This window comes from Paralichthys olivaceus, chromosome 11 (assembly GCF_024713975.1).
Source record: "Paralichthys olivaceus isolate ysfri-2021 chromosome 11, ASM2471397v2, whole genome shotgun sequence".
Lineage (NCBI taxonomy): Eukaryota > Metazoa > Chordata > Actinopteri > Pleuronectiformes > Paralichthyidae > Paralichthys > Paralichthys olivaceus.
The window spans coordinates 530,001-554,904 of NC_091103.1; the positions used below are offsets into that span (position 1 = coordinate 530,001).

At 46.2% G+C, this 24,904-nt stretch overlaps 4 protein-coding genes and 1 pseudogene across 6 annotated transcripts in view; 2 read left to right on the forward strand and 3 right to left on the reverse strand.

Annotated features, from left to right (window-relative positions):
* Positions 1 to 1,319, reverse strand: part of LOC109623652 (claudin-1-like) — a 3,415-nt gene extending 2,096 nt beyond the window's left edge. The window contains exons 1-2 of the mRNA XM_069533793.1: positions 1,186 to 1,319; positions 458 to 688 (exon numbers count right to left, since the gene is read on the reverse strand). The gene's annotated coding sequence lies outside the window, so the exon portion shown is untranslated. The remainder of the gene's footprint in view (positions 1 to 457; positions 689 to 1,185) is intronic.
* Positions 1,320 to 1,715: 396 nt separating this feature from the next.
* parlb (presenilin associated, rhomboid-like b) lies at positions 1,716 to 5,136 on the reverse strand. 2 transcript variants are annotated; one of them, XM_069533791.1, is made up of 10 exons: positions 4,976 to 5,136; positions 4,123 to 4,339; positions 3,915 to 4,055; positions 3,790 to 3,838; positions 3,340 to 3,435; positions 3,068 to 3,217; positions 2,909 to 2,979; positions 2,608 to 2,709; positions 2,432 to 2,529; positions 1,716 to 2,277 (listed from the first exon to the last, which is right to left on the reverse strand). In XM_069533791.1, exons 1-10 carry the CDS (start codon positions 5,050 to 5,052, stop codon positions 2,163 to 2,165), a joined length of 1,116 nt encoding a protein of 371 aa, XP_069389892.1. In that variant the 5' UTR covers positions 5,053 to 5,136; the 3' UTR covers positions 1,716 to 2,162. The 2 variants fall into 2 exon arrangements, with proteins under 2 accessions (XP_069389892.1, XP_069389893.1); XM_069533792.1 differs by having other exon boundaries at positions 4,123 to 4,336; positions 4,976 to 5,133.
* Positions 5,137 to 5,471: 335 nt separating this feature from the next.
* LOC109647524 (nucleotidyltransferase MB21D2) lies at positions 5,472 to 12,876 on the forward strand. Its single transcript, XM_069533790.1, has 2 exons — positions 5,472 to 5,827; positions 8,380 to 12,876. The coding sequence occupies exons 1-2, from the start codon at positions 5,584 to 5,586 to the stop codon at positions 9,642 to 9,644; spliced, it is 1,509 nt and encodes a 502-aa protein (XP_069389891.1). The 5' UTR covers positions 5,472 to 5,583; the 3' UTR covers positions 9,645 to 12,876.
* A 1,094-nt stretch (positions 12,877 to 13,970) lies between these two features.
* LOC109648063 (fibroblast growth factor 12-like) overlaps positions 13,971 to 24,904 on the forward strand; it is a 30,831-nt gene continuing 19,897 nt past the window's right edge. Inside the window, exon 1 of one of the 2 annotated variants that reach the window (XM_069534842.1) lies at positions 13,971 to 14,426. In XM_069534842.1, coding sequence (XP_069390943.1) covers positions 14,399 to 14,426 — 28 coding nt within the window. In that variant the 5' untranslated portion in view covers positions 13,971 to 14,398. Of the gene's footprint in view, positions 14,427 to 23,468; positions 24,227 to 24,904 lie in introns of those variants that run through there. The other variant, XM_069534841.1, reaches the window with a different exon arrangement.
* LOC109644491 (volume-regulated anion channel subunit LRRC8D-like) lies at positions 15,105 to 20,079 on the reverse strand (annotated as a pseudogene).

The following is a 24,904-nucleotide window of genomic DNA, read 5'->3' on the forward strand; positions in this document are numbered from 1 at the left end:
TTAAAATGTAAGTTTCAAAAAACATCTTAATGTTAATGAAGGAACGAGCAGATCAACACACACACACACACACACTGTATATATATATACATATACATACAGATATATATAGATATAGATATAAAATAATGTTTCTGTAATATACAGAGTAATCATTTAGGACAGCAGATCTCTGGTTTTGAATCAAACAAACAAACAGCAGTTGGGGACTCAAGAGTGTGAAGCTTCAGAGTTTGAGTTCAATCAGGTTCATTCAATCTTTACTGACCTCCAGCACTGACGCTCAATTTAAAACCATTTCCTGTTTCAGCGCCGACAGAATCGTTTAAAATAAAACCTGAAACATTTCATAACTTCTGCATCGTTGCAGGTTGAAGGATGGAAATTCAAATGTTTCAGAATCAAACTGATTCCGTGGTCGTCTGGCAGAGTTCAGCTGGGACACGTCACGTCTTACCTCAGATCAGGCGTCTCAGGCTCAGAATGTTTCTGCTGGTTCTTCTCGTTGTTGGTCGGTGATGAATCCTCTGTGTGAGAACCTGCTCTGATCTCTGCTCCTCTGCGCTCGGCTCAGGGTCGATGAACTCTGGGAAAAAGGCCGAACCTCCTCTGAGCACACATCAGTGTCGACACAGTTTCACTGTTTTTCATGAGCAACGTTCAGCCTCCAACTTTTCTATAAACATGACTTTTATTCACATGAAGAACAAAAACAGTGCACATGTTAATGTTTGGAGAATTTTTATCTCCGGAACAAAATCTGAAAAACTTATTGTTGCTAATTAAGTCAATGAAAATGTTCAAGATGTAAATCATAAGTATCTTGTTGATGATCAACTTCAGTGATGGATCATGTCTGTTGATCAATCACAGTGAACTGCAGAGATCTGTCTGTCCACCGGAGGGCACCAACATAAGGATTTTACTCTAACTCGTCTGGTTCAGTGACCGTACGAGAAAAAAGGACATTTAACCTCATCAGAAGTTGATCAATGATCAAGATTGATTTAAAATTGTCATTATTTGAAATGTTTCCTCTCAGATTATTTCCAGGTTTGTATGAAGTTACAGATTTTTACACTTTGGCATCAAACTTACTAATAATTTATTCAATGTCACGTTGTCTAATTGTTTTTTTCATAAACCTAAAGTTGTGTGTATTAAATAGTGAATCAGTGACATCACCTGGTCCAGTGGGAGTCACACACATCAGTTGTGTGTCAGTGTGTGGACTTCAGACCTCCGAGTGTTTCTGTTTGTTTGCAGGTCAGAGAAACGTCCGCATCAAACTGAAACCTCAAACTTCAGAGACAGAAAATCAGTCAAAGCTTTTTATCACATTTCATCACAACTCTGAAAACTTTGTTTCTCACGTTTGTCTGAGCGATGAAACCGACAGCACGTGACTCAAATCTCTATTTAGTTTATTTCTTGGAGCTTTCCTCCTTTGAAGGACAGAGCTCAGTTTAATTAATTTAATTAATTATTAATCTCAGTCTGTAAACACTTGACACGAGGTCACTGTCACCTTTGACCTCCAGAATCTACTCAGTTCCTCTTTGAGTGTCATTGACCATTTGACCACATTTGTCGTCGTGTCCACAACGATACGGACGACTGGACTCAAAAACATAATACCTCCGGCCACTAGGTGTCGCCAGGCATAAAAGTCAGAGGAAATGTCTGTTGGAAGAGAAGTGACGACATCCTCGGTCTCTGATCTGAATCGTCTGTGAAGTCGACAGACGACAGCTCCACTGTTTTATTCAAATGATGTTTTTACATATGTGAACACAAAACATCGAAACCTGAACTCACCGATCGATCGACAACTTCGAAACATGAACTGGTTCAACGACTGATTCCAGTGAGAAGATCGAGAGACGAGCGCTGGTGAAACGGGATCTTTCTCTTTCAGTTCATCATCTGTCTTAGCGGAGACTAAATAAAGTTCGTTTCTCTACAAGAAAACAAATCGACTAACATCTGAATCCATGTTTCATACAAATACAAATATGGACGCAGGTCGTTATTTTAAATCCAGATTTGGTTTGCGTGACATCACCACAGGTCCTTGGCAGCTGGTCGGAGCAGGAAGCAGTTCTTCTTCGCACGTCTGTACATTTTATACAACTTTACATTTATATTCTGTCCTCGTCGTCTCACACGGAGCCTCCTCCGTCTCCTCCTCTTCCTCCAGTTCTCAGGTCGTGCCAAAGTTTGACGAAAGGTTCTCGATTCTTCCAGATCAATTCATGACCAGACAGGATGTACCAGCTGCACAGGGAGGAAACAGAAAATCCATCAATTAATGAATGAAACTAAAACAGATCATCCACCAATCACAGGCTTCAATAATAAAAACATCTGAGGCGTGATCAGATCAACCTGTTTATTTTAGCTGAGCATGATGGGAACTGACAGAACTCACATCCCAAATATGGCTCCTCCTAAATGAGCAGCGTGGTCGAAAAACCTCCACCCGAGCACCAGACCCGCCGTATCCATGGCAACGATGGCCTTCAGAGCCTGTGGGGAAAGAGGAGTGGTCAGCGGTGAAAAGATGATAAAGAGCACACGACTTGGGGCGAGGCGGGCGGGGCTTACGTTAGCGGCTGTGAATGTGAACATGGGAAGGAAGATGATGGCGAGTTTAGCTTCTGGCATTTTGGTGCAAACGGCCGCCAGGACGGTCATGATGGCTCCAGACTGAAAACACAAACAATCACATGACTTGAACTTCCTGCTCAGGAAGCAGCGATCACCAGAGACCCAACCTGTTTCCATGATTTCAGACAGACGGACGTATTTGAAGGTTCTCCAGCAAATGACATCACAGGAAGTAAAAATACCAACGTAGATACTGGAGGAACATGTCTACGGCAGCGTCTTAAGTTATTTATCTTACCGCTCCCAGAGACGGGCCGAACCTCCCGGTGACAATCTTACCAGCGTAACTGAAAAATGTAGAAAAGACACCTGCACAGACAGAAAGAGAGTTCAGTGCCCGAGCGTTTTCACAGACTTTCACAGTCTCGTTGTCGCGCTGAGTTGTCGAGAGCAGCACCTGCAGACAGGTAGACCGCGAGGAACTGCTCCCTGCCGAGCATGGACACAGCACTGGTGGAGAAGCTCCAGAGGACGTACATGTTTGCAGCCATGTGGAAGAAAGAGAAGTGGCTGAATGTGGAGAGAAGCATCGGAGAGCACAGCGTCTCTGCAGGAGGACGACAAACAACACGTCAACAATCTCAGCTCCACCACTCCCACGTCATCTGGTCAGAGTGTGACGGAGAGAGCACAGCGCCTGATGTTTATCGTGTGTGAGCAGAGACTCACTGGAGGCGGGGTTGGAGGTGAAGTACTGGATCATGAAGCGCTGCAGGGACGGGACTCGCCAGCAGCAGAACACGATGGCGTTAGCAGCAATGATCCCTGGGAAGAAAAACAAACCTGTCTTTAACAGTTCAGGTCGACAGAGAACTTTAAACTCCATTAACCCTTTAAGACCTTGGACACGTGTCTTACATGGTGTCTTAAGAAACGGTCGTAGACCATGAAAACGTTTTTGAAGTCGTGGTTCAGACGATGGCTGGCGAGTTCAGCCCCGTCACACGTACACGAATGTTTCAGTGAAGATGTTTCAGTTCACTTCCGATCTGTGCGAGGGACGAGGCTACAGACTGTGTCTCTGTCATAGGCTACATGTGGGGACCAATTTAAACGATTTGTTCAGTGTGTGTGTGTGTGTGTGTTCTATCTGCTGTCAATCAAACACAGACGTCTCACCTGTGACCGTCCTCTGACCTTCACTCAAACTGTTCCACCATTGGTTGATCTGAAACACAAACATCCAGGGCTCAGGTAAGAGGTGAGACTGAATCTACGCCGCAGACGGAACTCTTCTGTCTCACCTCTTTGCGGACGTCTCCTCTCTTCTGGGGCTTCATCTTCTCCAGCCAATCAGCTCTGATCTCATCAAAGAAGCTCTGGACTCTAAACTTGACGGACTCGTACTGCCAGATCGCCGCCGAGCCAAAAGAGCAGCCTGTAAACTGACATGGAGTTAATACCCGGCCGTGACCTCACCACCTCCAGCTCCTCCCGCTGAGCATCACCTACCCCCACAGTGAAGACCAGCGGTCTGATGAGGCGACTGAAGGCACGGGGGGAGGTGGGCGGGGCCTGCTGTTCCAGGTGGGGGGTCGGCGTCCTGCGAGGGATCGCAGCCTCAGACTCTGTGTGTGGGGGTCCTGGCTCCTCCTCCACCTTCTTGGATTCCGGTTTCCTGCCGACTTTTCTGAAGCCACACCTCTGCTGGAAGCTGTGAGGCCACCTGCTGGGAAGTCATGGGGGGGCATTTAAATCATGTTGGAGCCTTTTGACAGGAGACAATGTGGACACTTCTACGTCTTTCTCAATAAATACATCGTCTCCGCGTCTAATGTCACAAACTCTCTGCGCTGCCCTCTAGTGGAACTACTGATCAACAACCGTGGTGACGCAGAGGACGTGTGAACGAATGTGTGGATTGAAATGAATAAAGTTCAAATACATGAACCTTTAATAAGAAGGATGACGACGTGACGCTGATCAGCTGGACGAACAGATCACGAGTCAGTTTCATCATCAGGACTCGTTAATGAACATTGATCTGATTGAAGCTGCAGGTTCAATCAGCTGAAGCATCAATAATCCACAACTGACGTTTCTTCATGTTTGTCTCTGAACTGGTTAGAAATCAGGTTTTTATTTAATGAAACGAGCTGAATCCGAACATTGTTCATTAATAAACACGGAAATGTTCAAACCAAACAAACCGCAGTTAGCTGGGTTAGCTGCCCAGCTAACGTTAGCCAGCTAGTTAACCCATAAACAAAGTGTCCCTGAAGCTAACGGAGCTAGCTCCGGGCAGCGGGGCTCTGGCTGTCAGTCAGCCGGGACACGCTGCCTCTCCCCGGCTGTGCTCACTGACCTGCCGCCCCTCGTCGAGCTCCGCAGAGCGGCCTCTCCGCTCAGCCTGAGCAGGACGGAGCAGCTCCTCCACGCCATGTTGGAGCCGGTGACCTCGGAGGGATCGTTCACTTCCGGGTGCGGCACGGAGCTCCGGGGTCTGGCGACACCTGGAGGTCAGACGGCAACACTGCACGGAATGACAAAATAAAAGATCCATAAAACTCAACAACCTCCTTCCACGATTTATTAAAAGTAAAATACACCAAACTGCAATATACCATTTTAAATATGTTTATTCAAATATAAAAGATAGATGAAAAATCAAAAAGTGAGTCATATAATTAAAACGATAATTGATATGAAAATACTTTGTGTCGTCGTCGTTCCGTCTTAAATGAATTGATTTTATAAATAGGTCTCACACGAACTCCTACAATAACCCAGTTTATTAATACAGTTTAGTAATCAGTGTTTTACGGAGCAGGGGTAGCACTTTATTTTGAAGGCGTTGAGAAGCCGAACTGTTGTTTCCGGTGGTTGTGCTCGGCTCGGCTCCGCTCGGCTCGGCTCGGCTCCGCTCGGCTCGGCTCCTCCAGCAGCAGCAGTGAACCTGATCTCGGAGGGAAGATGGCGGCCCCTGCTCTCTCCGCTCGGTCCGGCTCGGCAGGAAGCCTCGGGAACAGCCCCACCATGGCCGCCGGGAGGCTGCCGCACGGAGGCCTCGGGCCCGAGCTCGACTTCAGGTCTGCGGCTCGGATGGAGGATCTGAACCGACTCATCCAGGAGTTCAGCAAACACGACCAGCGGGAGTACGACGACCAGAGAGCGCTGGAGATCCACACGGCCAAAGACTTCATCTTCTCCATGCTGGGTCAGTGCACACACACACACACACACACACACACACACACACACACACACACACTGTGGACTGATGCAGACCTCCTGGCAGCATCAATGTGAATCAGTTCAGTGACTCCTGCAAGGTTTCTCCTTCAGCTCCTAATGTTGGTTTGAGAGCAGCGACGTGTGATTGGGAACAAGTGGTCTAGGAACCATCTCTAGTGTTCTAGGAACCATTTCTAGTGGTCTAGGGACCATCTCTAGTGTTCTAGGAACCATCTCTAGTGGTGTAGGGACCATCTCTAGTGGTCTAGGGACCATCTCTAGTGTTCTAGGAACCATCTCTAGTGGTCTAGGGACCATCTCTAGTGGTCTAGGAACCATCTCTAGTGGTGTAGGGACCATCTCTAGTGGTCTAGGAACCATCTCTAGTGGTCTAGGGACCATTTCTAGTGGTCTAGGGACCATCTCTAGTGGTCTAGGAACCATCTCTAGTGGTGTAGGGACCATCTCTAGTGTTCTAGGAACCATCTCTAGTGGTCTAGGGACCATCTCTAGTGTTCTAGGAACCATCTCTAGTGTTCTAGGAACCATCTCTAGTTGTCTAGGGACCATCTCTAGTGGTCTGGGGACCATTTCTAGTGGTCTAGGAACCATCTCTAGTGTTCTAGGAACCATCTCTAATGGTCTAGGGACCATCTCTAGTGGTCTGGGGACCATCTCTAGTGGTCTAGGGACCATCTCTAGTGTTCTAGGAACCATCTCTAGTGGTCTAGGGACCATCTCTAGTGGTCTATGGACCATATCTAGTGGTCTGGGGACCATTTCTAGTGGTCTAGGGACCATCTCTAGTGGTCTAGGGACCATTTCTAGTGGTCTAGGGACCATCTCTAGTGGTCTATGGACCATATCTAATGGTCTGGGGACCATCTCTAGTGGTCTGTGGACCATCTCTAGTGGTCTAGGGACCATATCTAGTGGTCTAGGGACCATCTCTAGTGGTCTAGGGACCATCTCTAGTGGTCTGGGGACCATCTCTAGTGGTCTAGGGACCATCTCTAGTGGTCTGGGGACCATCTCTAGTGGTCTAGGGACCATCTCTAGTGGTCTGGGGACCATCTCTAGTGTTCTAGGGACCATCTCTAGTGGTCTATGGACCATATCTAATGGTCTGGGGACCATCTCTAGTGGTCTAGGGACCATCTCTAGTGTTCTAGGGACCATCTCTAGTGGTCTATGGACCATATCTAATGGTCTAGGGACCATCTCTAGTGGTCTGTGGACCATCTCTAGTGGTCTAGGGACCATATCTAGTGGTCTATGGACCATCTCTAGTGGTCTAGGGACCATTTCTAGTGGTCTAGGGACCATCTCTAGTGGTCTATGGACCATATCTAATGGTCTGGGGACCGTCTCTAGTGGTCTGTGGACCATCTCTAGTGGTCTAGGGACCATATCTAGTGGTCTATGGACCATCTCTAGTGGTCTAGGGACCATCTCTAGTGGTCTGGGGACCATCTCTAGTTGTCTAGGGACCATCTCTAGTGGTCTGGGGACCATCTCTAGTGGTCTAGGGACCATCTCTAGTGGTCTGGGGACCATCTCTAGTGGTCTAGGGACCATCTCTAGTGGTCTGGGGACCATCTCTAGTGGTCTAGGGACCAGAGATGGGGCCAAAACTAACGTCCTCCAAACCCACCAAAGTTTAAAATTAATAATATTCACTGATAAAAGATCCACATTATGATGAACCTCACAAAGAACTGACTGAGGTAACAGAGACGGACAGAAAGACAGACAGAGAGAGAGAGAGAGAGAGAGAGAGAGAGAGAGAGAGACAGACAGACAGACAGTCAGCCAGAGACAGACAGAGAGACAGTCAGACAGACAGACAGAAAGACAGACAGAGAGAGAGAGACAGACAGACAGACAGACAGAGAGAGAGACAGAGACAGACAGAGAGACAGACAGACAGACAGTCAGACAGAGACAGACAGACAGTCAGCCAGAGACAGACAGACAGACAGAGAGACAGAGACAGACAGAGAGACAGACTGACAGAGAGAGAGACAGACAGACAGACAGACAGACAGACAGACAGATAGATATATGCTGTATTGATCCGAGGGACATGAAGGACTGAGTTGCAGTACTTTGTTCGCTGTACTCACACATCCCAACCCTCTGCAGGCAGATTTTCTTTACCAGTGAAATCAATGTTTCCAGGAGGGAGGACATTTGAGGACATTTGAGGACATTTGAGGACATTTGAGGTTTGTTGTTGAACAGGTCTAACCTGCAGCTGAACTCACTGTTTCATTGGTAATTTTATTAACGATGGATCGTTGAGCTGTGGAAAGTCAGTTCACACTCAAACACAAAGATCAAGAACCAGGATGTGTCTGGGTCCTCCAGACCAAACACACTGTGTGTGCCCACCAGAGCCCAACAGGACACACTGATCCGGTCCAAACACCTGCCTGCTCTGGTGTTTGGGACCAGGCCCAGATGCTTTCCAGCAGGAAGTCCACCTGTTTGTACTTAACACGATTCTTTATCCGTCCCTGTCCTCTGTCTCAGGAATGGTCCAGAAGTTGGACCAGAAGCTCCCGGTGGCCAACGAGTATCTCCTCCTGTCGGGAGGCGTTCGGGAGGGTGTGGTGGACATGGACCTGGACGAGCTTAGCGTCTACGCCCGTGGCACAGACTATGATATGGACTTCACTCTGCTGGTCCCTGCCCTCAAACTCCACGACCGCAACCAGCCGGTGACCCTGGACATGAGGCACTCGGCCCTTGGTCACTCCTGGCTCAGCCTCCGCCTCTTCGATGAAGGAACCATTAACAAGTGGAAGGACTGCTGCACCATCGTCGACCACATCAACGGGACCACCAACTACTTCTTTTCTCCGACTCTGGTTGCAGACTGGTTCTACCAGTCCATCTCCCTGGTGTTGCTGGAGGTGCAGAAGAAGCCGCAGAGAGGGATGCCACGAGTGGAGAAGGTGGAGAGGTACGGCACCATCATCTCTGTCATCCTGGGCGTTGGGAGCAGCCGGATGCTGTATGACATCGTCCCGGTGGTGTCGTTCAAAGGCTGGCCGGCTGTAGCTCAGAGCTGGCTGATGGAGAACCACTTCTGGGATGGGAAGATCACGGAGGAGGAGGTGATCAGCGGCTTCTACCTCGTCCCCGCCTGCTCCTACAAAGGCCGCAAAGAGAACGAGTGGCGCTTGTCGTTCGCCCGCAGCGAGGTGCAGCTGAAGAAGTGCATCTCGTCCAGCCTGATGCAGGCGTACCAGGCCTGTAAAGCCATCATCATCAAGCTGCTGTCTCGCCCCAAAGCCATCAGCCCCTACCACCTCCGCAGCATCATGCTGTGGGCCTGCGACCGTCTTCCTGCCAACTACCTGGCACAGGACGACTTCTCCGCCCACTTCCTGCTCGGCCTGATTGACGACCTGCAGCACTGCCTCGTCAACAAGATGTGTCCCAATTACTTCATCCCTCAGTGCAACATGCTGGAGCATCTGTCGGATGAGACGGCCATGCTTCATGCCCGCAAACTCTCCTCTGTGCGCTCCGACCCGGCCGAGCACCTCCGCACCACCATTGAACACGCCAAGGCCGCCAACAGGTTGACGGTGGAACTGCAGTGGCGGGGCAGCTCCAACAACCTGCCGTCGCCGCAGTCCGACGCGGGCGGGGAGAACCAACCCGACGACCGCCTGGCCAAGAAGCTTCAGCAGCTGGTCACAGAGAATCCTGGGAAATCCATCTCGGTCTTCATCAACCCAGATGATGTCACACGGCCGCACTTCCGCATCGATGACAAATTCTTCTGAGGAATGCTCTCCCGGGCCTGCTCCTCCTCTTCGTCCTCTTCCTCTTACACCTCCTCCTCTTTCTCTGCCTTCTCTCTGATCGCCTGGTGCCCCACCTCCTCTGAAACTTTATTTTCTACATTTGTTTATGTTTCTCTGCCACAGAGTGAAGTGAGGTGATCGTCTCGTTGTGTCTGCCACAGTTTTTAACTCTTATTTTTCTATTCCCTCTCCCTGGTCCCTCCTCGTTCACTGTGTGCCCTGTGTTTTCTGAACCTGCTGGATGCCTTTAAATAGAATAGCAGCAGGTTGTTTTGAAACTGATGGACGAGGTGAAAATCAACCTTCAGATGGAATTCTTCTTCCTATGCTGCGTTAGTTCAATGTATTTATCAGGGATTCCGGAGACGAGACGGAACCACCTCCTCCTGAAAACAGCACAGAGAGTCAGGTGAAATAATCAAACCACACAAACCAACATCCACCTTAAACAGGAAGTAACCACCGCCCAGTCATAACCACTGAATTAACTAAATCTCTCTTCAAACCTTTATTCTTTCGAGAGGTTGAACTGATGCAAGAAACGCAAAAGATGAATATTTCAATATTTTGTAAAAAGGTATTATAACAACATTACGGGTACCGTCTCAGAATCAGTGCTAACGATGAGTTTTGTTTGAAGGTGGATTTTCTCCCTCTGACGAATGTCTTAGTCCCGCCTCGGGATGATGGTACTAACGTAACTAACTGTAAATAGAAGAGAACTGACTGAACTCATGTCGACAGATGATGAAGACGATGATGAAGATGATGATGATGTGTGGACTACTCTTTATTTAACTTTGCACAGAATGTATAAAAAACACTTTTCCTCTCGATGGTGGACGTTGTGTTCATCCTGATTCTAGGATGATGTTTCATATCATTAGTCAGGTGACACTTTACACCACTGACACTCCGTTTAACGTGTTTATTAACGTGTTAATTAACTGGAGGAACAGCAGCGAGTACACAGTGATATTACATTAATACGTCTTCAGGGTGATGTGGGCTCCGATGTGCAGATTCCTCCCCCTGGAGTCAGTCGAGTGTCATGACTCAAAACAGAAATTAATCTGTAGAGGATTTAAACGATGGAAGTTAACGGAACGTGATAAAACACAACACGAGCTGCAAACACACAGTTCAACAGAGAGACTGAAAGTACAACAGTATTTGTGTGTTTGTGTGTTTTCTTCAGTTGCAGTTCTCAAACGAACCTTTTTCAGCTGGTACTGTTCAGTGAGGCCCCACCCCCACTCCTCCAAACATGGTTACTTCTGGTAAAAACCAAGATGGCGCTGGACTAAATGTCGAACTGAGGCTTCAGAGCAGCAGCTCACAAACCGGCGGGCGACGTCCCAGTGGGTTGACACACACACACACACACACTGGTGACAGCTGCTGGTTTGAACCAGTTTGTGTGATGTCAGGACGTCATGTTGGAAAGAGTCACTGTGTACTTCCTGTTGAACTCTCAGGTTAATCTGCTGCATCACGACCATCGTTCAGCGGCGTGTCACTGAATATCTTTGTATGTGAAATCACTGACCTCTTACTCCGCTCACTTTGTTTGTTTCCATCGGACGTGATCGCATGTTTCGAAATGCTTCACTGTTTCTGTACAATTAGTTTTTCCTGCTTCAGCTGCTTTTTATGAGGATTCAACTTTATTCAACCAGCTCAGGAGACGATGGCTCCATGTTCAAACGTCAGGGTGGGACGTCCCACCATGTTCTTCAAAATGGTGGCAAGTTTCTCGAGTAGCTCCTCCCACGGTCGCTGATGTCAGCGGTTACAACTGTAGCCGGGGTCACACACATTAAACCAGTTCTAGATTTAGCACACGTGCGTTGTCTGAGACACGTTGGTTGATTTGGCTCCAGAAGCTTTGAAGACAAGGACCAGACTCAAACGTTTTCCTTCTAAAAAGCTGCAACATGATACTTGGGAAATAGACGCATGCTCTTGTGCACAAACATTCATTTTAGTGGCCCTAAGTGACAACTGAGATTAGTTCTGAGAATCATCTGGGAGGAGGTTGTTTTAGTTTGAAATTACAAGTAATATAAAATACTTAGAAGTAACCTAAGCATCATGGGAGTTCTAGTTCCTGAGCTTGTTGTGTTGAAGATGAGTCCGTCCCACTTTTTGTGTTTTCAAACATTTCCAGAAAAGATGCCAAAAAACCTGCAGACGTCAGACCGGCAATGTGATCTCATCTCCTCATCCTCAAGTGCAATTAGTGAAAAAACATACACAACAAGTACGCACACACACACACACACACACACACACACGTAGCAAAAAAAGACACAAAAGAAAGTAATACTAGTTTTAACAATCTACCAGGTCATTGAACTCACCACAGACCGACACACTCAGAGGTTTCTCACACCATCAAAGTGCCACAGTCTCCTGCTCAGTGGAAACGTGATCTTCTCCTGAGCGTCATGACCTTTGACCTTACTCCCCCCTTTGTTCAGAACCTTTCAACTGTGACTCTTTCTTTGTGTCTCGCTGCTCTGCTTTGTTCTGATGATGGATTTCTTTATGAAAAGTTGATGTGGACGCCCCCCCCCCGTCTGTGAAGGTCCCCTTACGACCAGTGAGTCTCAGTGAGTCGATTAAAATCTTCTCTCCGCTAAACTCTATAAAGAAATATGACGGAAATATTGCACTCGGAAGATCCCACTTTACGAGTTGGAATTTAAAGTGTGCCTTATATCGCAGCATTACAGAGCACGTGAGTTTCAGTAAATCTGAATGTTTGTGTACATCCTGGTGAACACGTTATTATCAAAAGAATTGAGAGTACACGCGATTTTACTATCTGTGCTCAATAGACAGAAGTTGTTCCCACAGGACAATAACTTACACACACAATTAGAAACGAGTCATGTTCTGGCAGCTTGTCAGATTAAACGTGAACAGTTAGAGAAGGTCCATTTAAACGAGAACTCACTGAGGACGAGCTGAAACTTGACATTCCTTTTTATTTAAGTACCTTTCACTGTCACAAGGGGGCACCAGTGAGAAAACACGTGTGTACGATGTAAAGAATGTGGCCCAGTTTGTGCAGCGGCTGGTTGCTGTGGTTACGACGGCGGGAGCTACAATCTGAACGGCTTCTGTTTGTAGAAACACTGAATTTATCTCCTGTATCGTGGAACCACTGTTGTAAATAGCACTTGATAAAATAAGTTAAACTCCATCGGCCTCTGAGTCCAGCTGGTCTGTCTCTGTCTCTGGTGACGAGTATGCTTCACCTGTCAGAATCTGCTCATGTGTCCCCTTGTCCCCTCCACTTATCTTTTTGTCTCCTTCCTTTCTCTCAGTGTGTCTTCCCCCATCCCTCCTTGTCTCCTCCCCATCCCTCCTTGTCTCCTCCCCATCCCTCCTTGTCTCCTCCCCATCCCTCCTTGTCTCCCCTGCTCTCCTCTCAGCTTCCTGTCGTCTCAGCGTCTGCCGTCCCCCTGCTCTCTGTTGTGGTCGTGCTCAGTAACAACATGCTGCGATCGCACACACACACACACACACACACACACACACACACACACACACACACACACAGGGACTGTTCACCTGTTGGGACAGTGTCCACTGATGACCCTCCTCCATGTTAGCAGACGGGACATGAACCAAACTAAAGTAGACGTTAAATAAATGTAAAGATGTTTTGTTCATGTTCATGTTTCTGATCAGTTTGTTTAATTAGTTATTGATAGAAAATCAGAGACGTCATGATTGACAGCTGACACTGACTCAGGATTGGTTGATAGCGTGTAAGGGCGGGACCTTGATACCACGGCTCCACTCCACGATCATGGCCAATGATGACATCACCACAAAATGGAGGTGTGGTCATCTTACACGTGATGTAATTTGCAGCCGAGTTTGCAGCAGGTCCATGTCCCATCTACCAACATGGAAGAGGGAGTTTATGACCTAAACAACAGCCAGCCACCAGGGGGCGATCCAGATGGTTGGGCTTCACTTTTTGGAGCTGTCATGTCATCCATCTTTATTTGAATGATGTAAACTCGTACAGTCGACCACACGACCCGTCCCAAAGGTCCAGTCTAAACCTCGAGATCACCCCCTGGTGGCTGTAGAGCGCAGTGTTCACCGCTGTGGTCATCTAGGCTTAAATACTGTGACGTCACTGTGCTGTCCTGGATGCATCACAAGGCACGAGTCAAGAGAGAGAGAGGGAGAGAGAGAGAGGGAGGGAGGGAGGGAGAGAGAGAGAGAGGGAGAGAGAGAGGGAGGGAGGGAGGGAGAGAGAGAGAGAGAGAGGGAGAGAGAGAGGGAGGGAGGGAGGGAGAGAGAGAGAGAGAGAGAGCAGCGGCGCGCGGACACAGCACAGGTGAACGCACGAGCCTCAACGTACGCAGGAGAAAAACACAGCTGAGAAGAAGAAGAAGAAGAAGAAGAAGGAAAGTGAGGAAGAAGAGAAAGAGCGGGATCTCAGAGGAAACATCGCAGCTTGCTTCTGTCCCGCTGCCTCCCTCCTTCATCCCTCCTTCATCCCTCCTTCATCCCCCTCTCTCCCGCCGGTATCGATCTATCGGCTGATCACTGATCTTCCTCCGACTCGACGCTTCCTCAGCGCTGATTCAAGAAGGAAAGGAGGAGAGAAGGAAGGAGAGAAGGAAGGAGGGAAGGAAGGGAAGCACGCAAGTGGATTTGTGATCGGGAGGAGGGAAGAAGACCACCTCACCGAACACCGGGAGATGGAGGGCAAAGAGAAGGCACCGGCAGGTAGGAGGGGAGGGAGGATGGAGGGAGGGGTGATGGAGAGAGGGATGGATGATGGAGGGAAGGATGATAGAGAGGAGGATGGATGATAGAGGGATGATAGAGGGATGGATGATAGAGAGAAGGATGGATGATGGAGAGAGGAATGATAAAGAGAGGGATGATAGAGAGAAGGATGGATGTTGGAGGGAAGATGGAGGGAAGAGTGTGACTGATGGAGGATGTATGGAGAAAGTTGTGTCTCTGTCCCCGCTGAGGGGGGGTGGGTGGAGGCTGCTGGGACGGAGGGATGGAGGGAGTGATGCATGCTGGGTAGAAGTGTACTGCGGTATCCTGCTCACATCCTGAATGCAGCTGCACTGGAGCTGTGAGGTGTGGTTATTATGGGATGGGCTCAGTGTGTGTGTGTGTGTGTGTGTGTGTGTGTGTGTGTGTGTGTGTGTGTGTGTGTGTGTGTGTGTGTGTGTGTGTGTGTTTCACCATGAGGCTGAAATGCTGAGAGCAGCCTGATGCAGCAAAACACAGAGAGACAGACTGGTGGCTGAGGGAGAGACAGGATGCTAGAGACAGACAGGATGTTGAAGACTGACAGGTGAGAGACAGACAAAACACCTGGACACGGGGGATGACAGGATGGAGGGACAGACAGGATGGAGGGACAGACAGGAGCTCTGACAGACAGACAGTTCAGTTGCAGAGAGACAGATATAAGGTCTGATAGAAAGAGAAGAGAGACAGACAGGGAGTCAGAGAGTGAGACAGGGACAGACAGACAGGTGTGTGTGTGTGTTTGTTTGTGTCTGGGTGTGTCCTGAGCAGAACTGATGCATTATGGGAGGTGTAGTTCTTCCCTGTGGAGACTCTGGGCCTGTTTGTTCATCACACTGACACAGTCTCTGGTTTGAATCCTGGTGTCCACTTGTGTCCTTGAGCAAAGCGTTGCCCCTCGTTAGCTCCCGCACGAGGACGCACACGTCTGCAGAGACCGAACATTCTGCAAACACACAACGTGAAATGTGAGGAGATATTTTTTACCTGCAGATCCAAACTTCACTCTGATGAAAATGTGTGACGATGATTAGAAAGTGATCAAATCTAAAGCAACATGTGAGTTCTGTCCTCGTCCCGTTCATGTGTCCTCCTGCTGTTGGATCGCGTGACGTCCTTTTGTGTCTGCGCATGTTTCAGGAGCTTCAGGGGAGGAGCTCCCTTCACCTCAGGCTTTTTCACTTTGTAAAACTTTATAAACACTTGAGGACATAACACAGCCTTTATATCAGAGACTTTTAGTCTGGAACACAAACTGAGACCTTTGTAAACGGTGACGCAGGCGCCCACGTTCTCTTCCTGATTGGTTCTTATCAGTCACATGACCACCAGCGGCGAATACAAAGCGTTGCATATCGGACTCTACCACATCGTCACTTGGACGACATCGTCATCGCAGCGTAAAGGAGGTTGACTCTCTGAATCTCTGGAGCTTCTCTCAGTTGATCCCGTCTCACGTTGAGAGTGAAGCTGTGCTGATGTCAGTGAAACGTCTCGGCTGAAGAGACAAGTGTTAAGAGACGGAGTGAGTCAGCTCTGAACATAAATCTGTGATGTCACTCAGCTCAGATCTCTGAACGTTATTTCACAGAGTGTAAATAAAGATGGACGACAGGACGGCTCCTCAACAGTGAAGCCAAAGTGCCTGGATCCTCATTTCAGCTCGTTCTTATCTCACTGATCAGTTCGGTTTGAATCACTTATCTGATGATATAAAAACAGGCGGGGACGTCATGATTGACAGCTGACACTGACTCATGATTGACAGCTGACACTGACTCATGATTGACAGCTGACACTGACTCGTGTGTGTTTGTTTGTGAGCTCAGTTTTCATGTGTTTTGTCTACAGCAGACAGTTAGTTGTGTTTTATTGATTCTCGGATCAAATCCACACGATTCAGGACTGAAGTGACCTGCTGCCAGAAACCTGACACACACACGCACACACACACACACACACACAGCATCCCAGTGGAGGTGTGTATTTCTTGTCAATGTCAGTCACTACCTTTCAGTAGTAGTAGTAAGATGAAACACATTAGTTCTTTCATTTGTGTAGAACATTTTATCACCAGGTTTACAAACTGCTCTGCAGAGGCAGATACAAGATAATGAGGTAATGAGGACACACAGAACATGTTGTGGACAAGAATCAAACATAGTAAAACATAGTAAAACATGGATGTGCACAATAAACACAACTCCAGTTTACTCCTATGTCTTGTCCATTCAACTGTATAAGAATAAAAACATATAACAAGTGTATTCCAACTGGGATGCCTTGGTTGTAATAATACTACTTTAGAGTTTTGGGTTGAGTTGGGTAACAGCCCTGCTGTAGTTTCAGTCCGCTTAAAAAGACCCAACTCATTGTAGCTGCCACTCAAATGGTTTTAATGTTAATGTTAAGCTTCTTTTAAATTACTGAATAATTTGAGCTTCATGCAGCTGCACTTAAGTTAGTTCAGTTACTGTTTTGTGACAACATTAAATGTGTGGTTACGTCCCTTCACAACAAGAAGATGCAGAGTGGAAGGATTGAAATACTGTTAGAAACGCAGGTCACAAGACACAGGATGTAGAATAAACTGTAAACATTAGAGCAGCCAACAACGAGTTACTACCACTGTGGTATCGAGGACGACCTGGCGATGACCGGGAGCACGACCAGATATCCTGCAGGTGATCGGTGGACGAGCTGCAGCTGAGGTGGTGAGCCGTCCCTGGCCAAGCTTCCACAGAGTCATCAGGGAGAGGGGACACACCTGCGGAGGGACGACAGACAAGGGAAGGGGCAAAACACTGGGGGGAGGGGCTGTGACACACAACCTAATCAAATGGAACTTCAGAAAGAGGAAACAACACTCCTGTAGGTTCACTGTAGTTATACTGCAAACTAACAAGTATAAGCTGAGTGATTTTACTTCTGTTGTACAACGACACTGACTGAAGCAGAACGAGACTCAAGTCCTGATCATTTCTACTGTTGTAGTCTCCGGTGGTACTGACTTCATATGTGCTGTGGTGTGTTCATGTGTTTTACATCATGAAGCATAGTATTACCCACAAGCACCTTGAGCTACTGTTTCTCACTGCATGACCTAAGAGACTAAGAGGAAATGCTCCAACATAAGATCCAGGTTCCCTTCATGTCCAGATGTGAGAGTTGTGGCTGATACACAAGGTCCTCAGTTTGTTACACTTGAACAGGGACGAGCTCGACTCTGTAGCTTTGAATGGTAAAATGTTGGAGGTTCTGCAGAGAGCCAGCCTCCAGTATGAAGTCATCACTAACATCAAGCTCCCTCAACTTCAGGAGGTTGTATAATGACGAGGGTAGAGATAGAGCGACTCTAGGCCTTCGACGTGGCTGATTGCTGATGACCTCTTCGAACGGTACAGATGTTGTTGGATTTGAGATCAAGCTCCTGAACTTTGTTCAAACTGTAGAAAGCTTTGGGGATTCGCTCCAGCTCTCCATTATGAACTTTTTGAGCTTCATCATTTCCTCCAAACTTTTCATGAACTAAGAGCTTTGTATCGAATCACCAACTTGATCAGATGTGGGGACAGATGAGTTATGTTTCTGAGATCAATCAAATTTAATGTGTGCAGCCCGTAGGCTTTAACAAGCTGTGACATCATCTGTTCTTAACTCAATAAGAGTAAAACTACAAAAAAAAAAACTTTCAACAGGGGAAAAGAACGTAGAAACCTCAGAGAGACACGTGAGGATCCGTCTCCCAGGACGGACAGAACGTTCGATGGAGGACGTCAGAAAAAGAAGAGTAGTTCCAGCACTGGTTAGAGTAAACAGTTTGCAGCTTGATGGAAGGTGAATGAATTGAGGAGTTATTGTCAGTAATGGACGAGTATCTGAGGAGACATATTGTTTATCAAGCAGTCTTGTTGTGATCATAGTCCACCATGGAGGATCCACTGCTGCCACCTGTCTGCTCAACCTTGGCTGGACAGTGATAGAAGTGCAGCTCCTGCAGGTTTATCACTTGTGAGATCTTAGCAGTTGTCCTGGCCTCTGGGATTCATTCTAGTTGAAGGATTTCCACCTCGGTGAGATCGAACACAGCATCTGGAACTCGCTTCGCAATATGCAGTTCCAGCTTTTCTTGGGGATTGCGTGCTACATGCTGTCGCAACTTCTTATGGGTCCACTTGTGGTTCAGGCTGATCTCTCGAGGTTTCTTTTCACTCAGGTCTGAGAGAGCTTGAGTACAGCTGGTCATACTGATCAACCATGTGAAGCTGCTGTCCTCTCTGACTCTTCCAAAAGAACACTCCATCAGTGGCCGACCAAAAAGCCACAAACACATGTGACAACATGTGTACAGTGGAATTTCACGTACCCAGTCAAATGCTTTATCTCAGGCTCGCACACATGGTCAAAATCTATAGAGGCAACAAATGTCATTGTGTAGCAAAGGATCAAACTGTTCCGATGACTGTCTGAATGGCCTTTAGATCAACTCTCTGTCTTCCACGTGGTCAAGGAATTTAAGGCCTTTACTTGTTCTCCTCTGAGTCCTCACCAGCGGTGCTTCAGTAGTCCAAGGTGATTCAAACATTTTCCAAGGATGGACACACCATTTTCTATTTTGTCTTTGAGTAACTGAACCAGAAGTTGCTGCTGACAATTAAAACCATAGTGTGGATTAGAGCGAGGTAGGGTAAATACTTGGAATACCAAGGAAGGACATTGGACTCATTGGAGAACTAACTATTATTTGATTCATCAAAATACCTAAATCGTGTAAAAAAGGTTTAATGTAAAAACCACCCCTGATCAAGATCCTCACATAAACATGATGAGTTGTTTCTCATCCTTCGAACAAGTTTCAAATCAACAAATCAAGAACAGAAGTGAAAAAGTGTTGCCTCATTAATGGAACCAGTGAACTACACAAGTTACATAAAAATGAATCAGCAGCACAACTGAGGCCCGTAGAGTATATGCTGATTATAAATCATATCACACTGAACAGTCATTTATATTTAATCACAAACTACTCAAATGAACACAGGCTTAATGTTCTCCACAAGTTTCAGTCTCGGTCTTTTCACGTCACCTCTCAGTTTGTGCTGATGCAGCCTCACGGTGAAAGTGTTTGTTTAGTGTCAGTGCTGCAGCGTTAGCACGCAGCCTCGCACCACTCAGGATCATCGATGCTAAATCGTTAGCATGCCTCTAATGGACACAGTTATGGATGATGATGTCATCTGAATTCCTGTAATGTAACCTCTGTGGAGTGGTCCACTAAGAGCATCGCTATGGAGACAGTGTGAAGGGGCGAGAGACAGCTAAGAGACGGTGTTAGAGGGAGAGAGAGGAGAGACAGAGAGCGAGACAGAGAGAGAGAGAGAGAGACAGAGAGAGAGAGAGAGAGAGAGAGCGCAGACCTTTCAGTGATTAATGAGGCTCTTCTAAATGTACACACACACACACACACACACTGCTGTGGATCTGATGTACAGTCTAATGTGATGCGGCTGCAGCAGATGAACATGATGGACGTCTCTGCTGCATTAACACTCCCATCAGCCCCTGCGTCATCCGCTCTGCTTCCTGTACGGAGAAGCATGTACCACATTTTCAGAATAAAAGCCCATGACATTAAATGATGAGTCTGCTGTGAATTGAAACTCTGATCCACAGGAAAGTGAATAACTGACGACCGTGTGAATCTCAGTCTGTCGTGTGGTTCGCTCCACGTTCACTTCAAATCATCTAACATTCATGTTTATTTATGTTTGAGTGACTTTTTAACGAACAACAAATCTCATCAGCCATTCAGAGCTAAATGTGAGAGCAGGAAGTCAGACGGTCATGAGAGCTTCCAAACGTGAAGCCAAAATATCTTGATAGCCCCCTAGTGTCTGGCTGCAGTATAGCTCATAAACCCACCTCCTCCATGTTAGCAGATGGGACGTGGACCAAACTAAGTAATCAAAGTAGACGTTATATAAAAGTTTGTCAAAGAAGTTTCTGTCGTTTCAGCTCGTTCTCATCTCTCTGATGTTCAAGTGTCTCTGATCAGTTTGGTTTAATTAGTTATTGATGATATAAAAACAGGCGAAGGCGTCATGATTGACAGCTGACACTGATTAAGGATTGGTTGAGAGCGTGTGTGGACTCTGACTAAAAATGACGTCATCACCACAAGATGGCAGCGTTTGTATCTGAGATATTTTGGCTTCATTTCTGGAGGAAGTGGAGACGAGTCGTCGTCTTTATTTCCAGTTAATGAGTCATGGTTGATTTGAGGCTCAGAGAACCTCCAGGTGAACCAGGGAGAGTTGATTGGCCAGCTGAGATTAATTGGTCAATTAACTGTCCCTGGATTCAAGAGGCAGCAGCTGAGCTGCAGAGGGAAGAAGGAGACACATGAGAGACCGAGCTGCGCTGTGAAGCCGAGACGCCAGCAGAAATTGTTGGCCCATTTATTTGTAGGGGGACAGATCCTCACGTGTCTCTTCTTGTTTTGGTAGTTTTACTCTCGTTGAGTTAAGAACAGATGATGTCACACTTTGTTAAACCCTTTGAGTCAAATTGTGATTTGTGAATATGGGTTATACAAAAAAATCTGATTGATTGATTTCTATTCTGTTTGAATTTCTGTTTGTTCCTGCTCGGTGAAGAAAAGAAGAAAACCGACTGGTTCGTGTCTGGATGTTTATGACGATGATTTGTGCCTGAGACTCTGTTTTTTAAATGTTTTCATCTTCTCTTCAACAAAGCGGCGTGCAGCTGAGAGCTGGACTGAGATGTCGGCTCTGACGTGAGTGGTTCTCAGTGGAGCAGGTTTGGACTTGGATCAGTGTCCACACGTTGTCTCTGAGCTTCTTCACCAGCTTCAGAACAGAATGGTGGATGAAGAGAGAGTGTCGTCAGTCCAGTCGGACTCTTGTCGCTTGTTTAACGTCAGTGTTGTTAGGGCCTTGAATGCAGCACAGACATGATTGACATGATCAACTCTGGTGTGAAACACGAGCAGTAACATTTGTTTATGTTAGGTCACATGTTGGTTTGAGGTCTGTAGCACGTCCGCAGCAACAGGAAATCCTGAGTTCTGTGTTTGTACCTGAATGTATCACACATAGAAATATTTATGTTCACATGTCGCCCCCCGTGTGTGTGTGCGACACAATGGAGGAGTTACCATGGTTACAGCTTGTAGGCGGGGTCAGTTGTGAAGTTAGTATCCTGATAATGAGATTCTAACTTTGAACTTTGTTTTTTTTTATGTCTAATCATTATGAAATAAAAGTAATTGACCAACAAATATCATAGTTTTTAAACATTGAATCATTCTCATGTAGAATTAATATGAATATGAATAATGATAAACTATTCAACAGATCTAATCCTCAGGATCAGAGTGGATCAGGATCAGAGTGGATCAGGATCAGTTTGATCGTAGTGGATCAGGATCAGAGTGGATCAGGATCAGAGTGGATCAGGATCAGAGTGGATCAGGATCAGTTTGATCGTAGTGGATCAGGATCAGTTTGATCGTAGTGGATCAGGATCGGAGTGGATCAGGATCAGTTTGATCGTAGTGGATCAGGATCAGAGTGGATCAGGATCAGAGTGGATCAGGATCAGAGTGGATCAGGATCAGTTTGATCGTAGTGGATCAGGATCAGTTTGATCGTAGTGGATCAGGATCGGAGTGGATCAGGATCAGTTTGATCGTAGTGGATCAGGATCAGAGTGGATCAGGATCAGTTTGATCGTAGTGGATCAGGATCAGAGTGGATCAGGATCAGAGTGGATCAGGATCAGTTTGATCGTAGTGAATCAGGATCAGAGTGGATCAGGATCAGTTTGATCGTAGTGGATCAGGATCGGAGTGGTTGTTCTTTCTCTCTGTCGCACCCTGAAGCCTCCTGGTGTCCTGCTGCTGGCTGCCCCCTGCTGGTCAGACTCAGAACAGACACTGCAGTGAGTGAAGCTGAAGAGGTGTAATGATGTAAAGACAGAAACATGTGGAGCTGAATGAACATCAGCTCTGAAAAATTCATTATCAATAACATTCATCTATAATCTATACATTATCAATAACATTCATCTATAATCTATACATTATCAATAACATTTATCTATAATCTACATTATCAATAACATTCATCTATACATTATCAATAACATTCATCTATAATCTATACATTATCAATAACATTCATCTATACATTATCAATAACATTCATCTATACATTATCAATAACATTCATCTATAATCTATACATTATCAATAACATTTATCTATAATCTACATTATCAATAACATTCATCTATACATTATCAATAACATTCATCTATAATCTATACATTATCAATAACATTCATCTATACATTATCAATAACATTCATCTATAATCTACATTATCAATAACATTCATCTATACATTATCAATAACATTCATCTATAATCTATACATTATCAATAACATTTATCTATACATTATCAATAACATTCATCTATAATCTATACATTATCAATAACATTAATCTATAATCTACATTATCAATAACATTCATCTATAATCTATACATTATCAATAACATTCATCTATAATCTATACATTATCAATAACATTTATCTATAATCTACATTATCAATAACATTCATCTATAATCTATACATTATCAATAACATTCATCTATACATTATCGTAAGTGAGAAGTAGAGTCATTTTCTATAGACTTCTATACAAACTACCAGTGGAGTCGCCCCCTGCTGGTTTTTAGAGATAATACAGGTTTCAGACACAGTCTTTTTTTATAAACAGTTTACACACACACACACTCACACACACACTCACACACACACACTCTCTCTCTCTCTCTCTGATATAAATAGTGTTCAGGTTCCACTCTCAGAATAACTCGTCTCCTCTTACTGCAGGGTTCACACACAGACCTGAATCCAGACCTGGACTCAGAGACTCAGACCCTCAGAGGCTCAGAGACTCAGACCCTCCGAGACTTAGAGACTCAGACTCAGAGACTCAGACTCAGAGACTCAGACCCTCAGAGACTCAGACTCAGAGACTCAGAGACTCAGAGACTCAGACCCTCCGAGACTTAGAGACTCAGAGACTCAGACTCAGAGACTCAGACTCAGAGACTCAGACCCTCAGACTCAGAGACTCAGAGACTCAGACCCTCAGACTCAGAGACTCAGAGACTAAGTCTTCATAGAAACACTTTTACGTTCCTCACAGACGAGTCTGAAAATTGTCACAAGACTTTTCACAGACGAACACAAACAAATGTGATTATTAATTTCTAAATTATTGGATGGCATTCATAATTTTGGCCTCTGGGGGTCCTCGCTGTGGTTCTTGCTGTGGTTCTCGTGATGGTTCTCCTGAAACACTGTTCTCTTGTGACGCTCACCGACGAGTCCAGTGACAGAAGTAAACTGTCACACCAGCAGAAGTCAGGCTGTGTGTGAGACAGGACGGAGACACTCTGAGGACGGGAGTCCTCTCTGTCTTCTGTCCACGCTTTGGAGGCGCCGGTGACTGTGATGTCACAGCGTTGATGTGAGGTCACATGGGACTGAAGCCCTCACGTTGCTGAGCTTCCTCATCCACTGATTGACGGACTCTGTGCTCTCTGGACGATGACCCGGTACTGCAGCCTGCTCCGTCGCCTCCTGTCCGGAGACAGTAAAGGAAAGGAGGCGGGCGAGGAGGAGGGCGGCGCTCAGAGGGAGAGCGGTCAGCAGGGTGAGTCAGATCCTCCACCTGTCGTCCTCCGTAGTTTTCACCTCAGGTGTGTGTTCACTGCTGTGACGTCAGACTTTGTCTCATTGTCGGGACCAATAATTAATGTGAGGTGTCGACAGAAGCACATTTACATCGCGTTCACACAGAACCTAAAATACACACGACAACAAATCAACAAAGATGGTGGTGATGGAGGACAACCAGCGTCTAAGAACCATAACAAAGCATTTGATCATTTGTACAATAAAGAGTTATTAATAATTTGCAAATTAATATGTGAATCTAAAAATAAACTCAATCACAAACACATTTATTGCTAACGGAGGCTAGAGGAGAGGCTAAGTGTGGAGGCCAGCAGCTAGCCGACTGGACAGGTCAACTCTTGCTAGCCTCTATTATTAGCAAACAGGACGGGCTATCAGCAGATGTTAGCAGAAGAAGCTAACAGGAAATCCTAACAGAAGCTTACAGTGGAGGCTAACACGAGAGGCTAACGGTAAGCTAGAGTCTACTGTTAACAGGACAAGGTTAATAACAGGAGAAGCTAAAAGTAGAGGCTAAAAAAAGATGCTAACATGAGAAGCTAAGACGAGAGGCTGAAAATAGGTGCTAACATGAGAAGCTGGGTGTAAAGCTAAAAAAGAAGAAGCTAAATGACTCGGCAGATTGAACAGCAGA

What these genes read in the sequence shown, in the direction of transcription:
- LOC109647524 (XM_069533790.1), top strand. Translation starts at nt 5,584, where the DNA reads ATGGCGGCCCCTGCTCTCTCCGCTCGGTCCGGCTCGGCAGGAAGCCTC. An exon ending in CTTCATCTTCTCCATGCTGG is followed by an intron (nt 5,828 to 8,379) that starts GTCAGTGCACAC and finishes CCTCTGTCTCAG; the next exon opens with GAATGGTCCAGAAGTTGGAC.
- parlb (XM_069533791.1), bottom strand. Translation starts at nt 5,052, where the DNA reads ATGGCGTGGAGGAGCTGCTCCGTCCTGCTCAGGCTGAGCGGAGAGGCC. An exon ending in AGCTCGACGAGGGGCGGCAG is followed by an intron (nt 4,340 to 4,975) that starts GTCAGTGAGCAC and finishes ATGACTTCCCAG; the next exon opens with CAGGTGGCCTCACAGCTTCC. An exon ending in AGGTCAGAGGACGGTCACAG is followed by an intron (nt 3,436 to 3,789) that starts GTGAGACGTCTG and finishes TTTTCTTCCCAG; the next exon opens with GGATCATTGCTGCTAACGCC.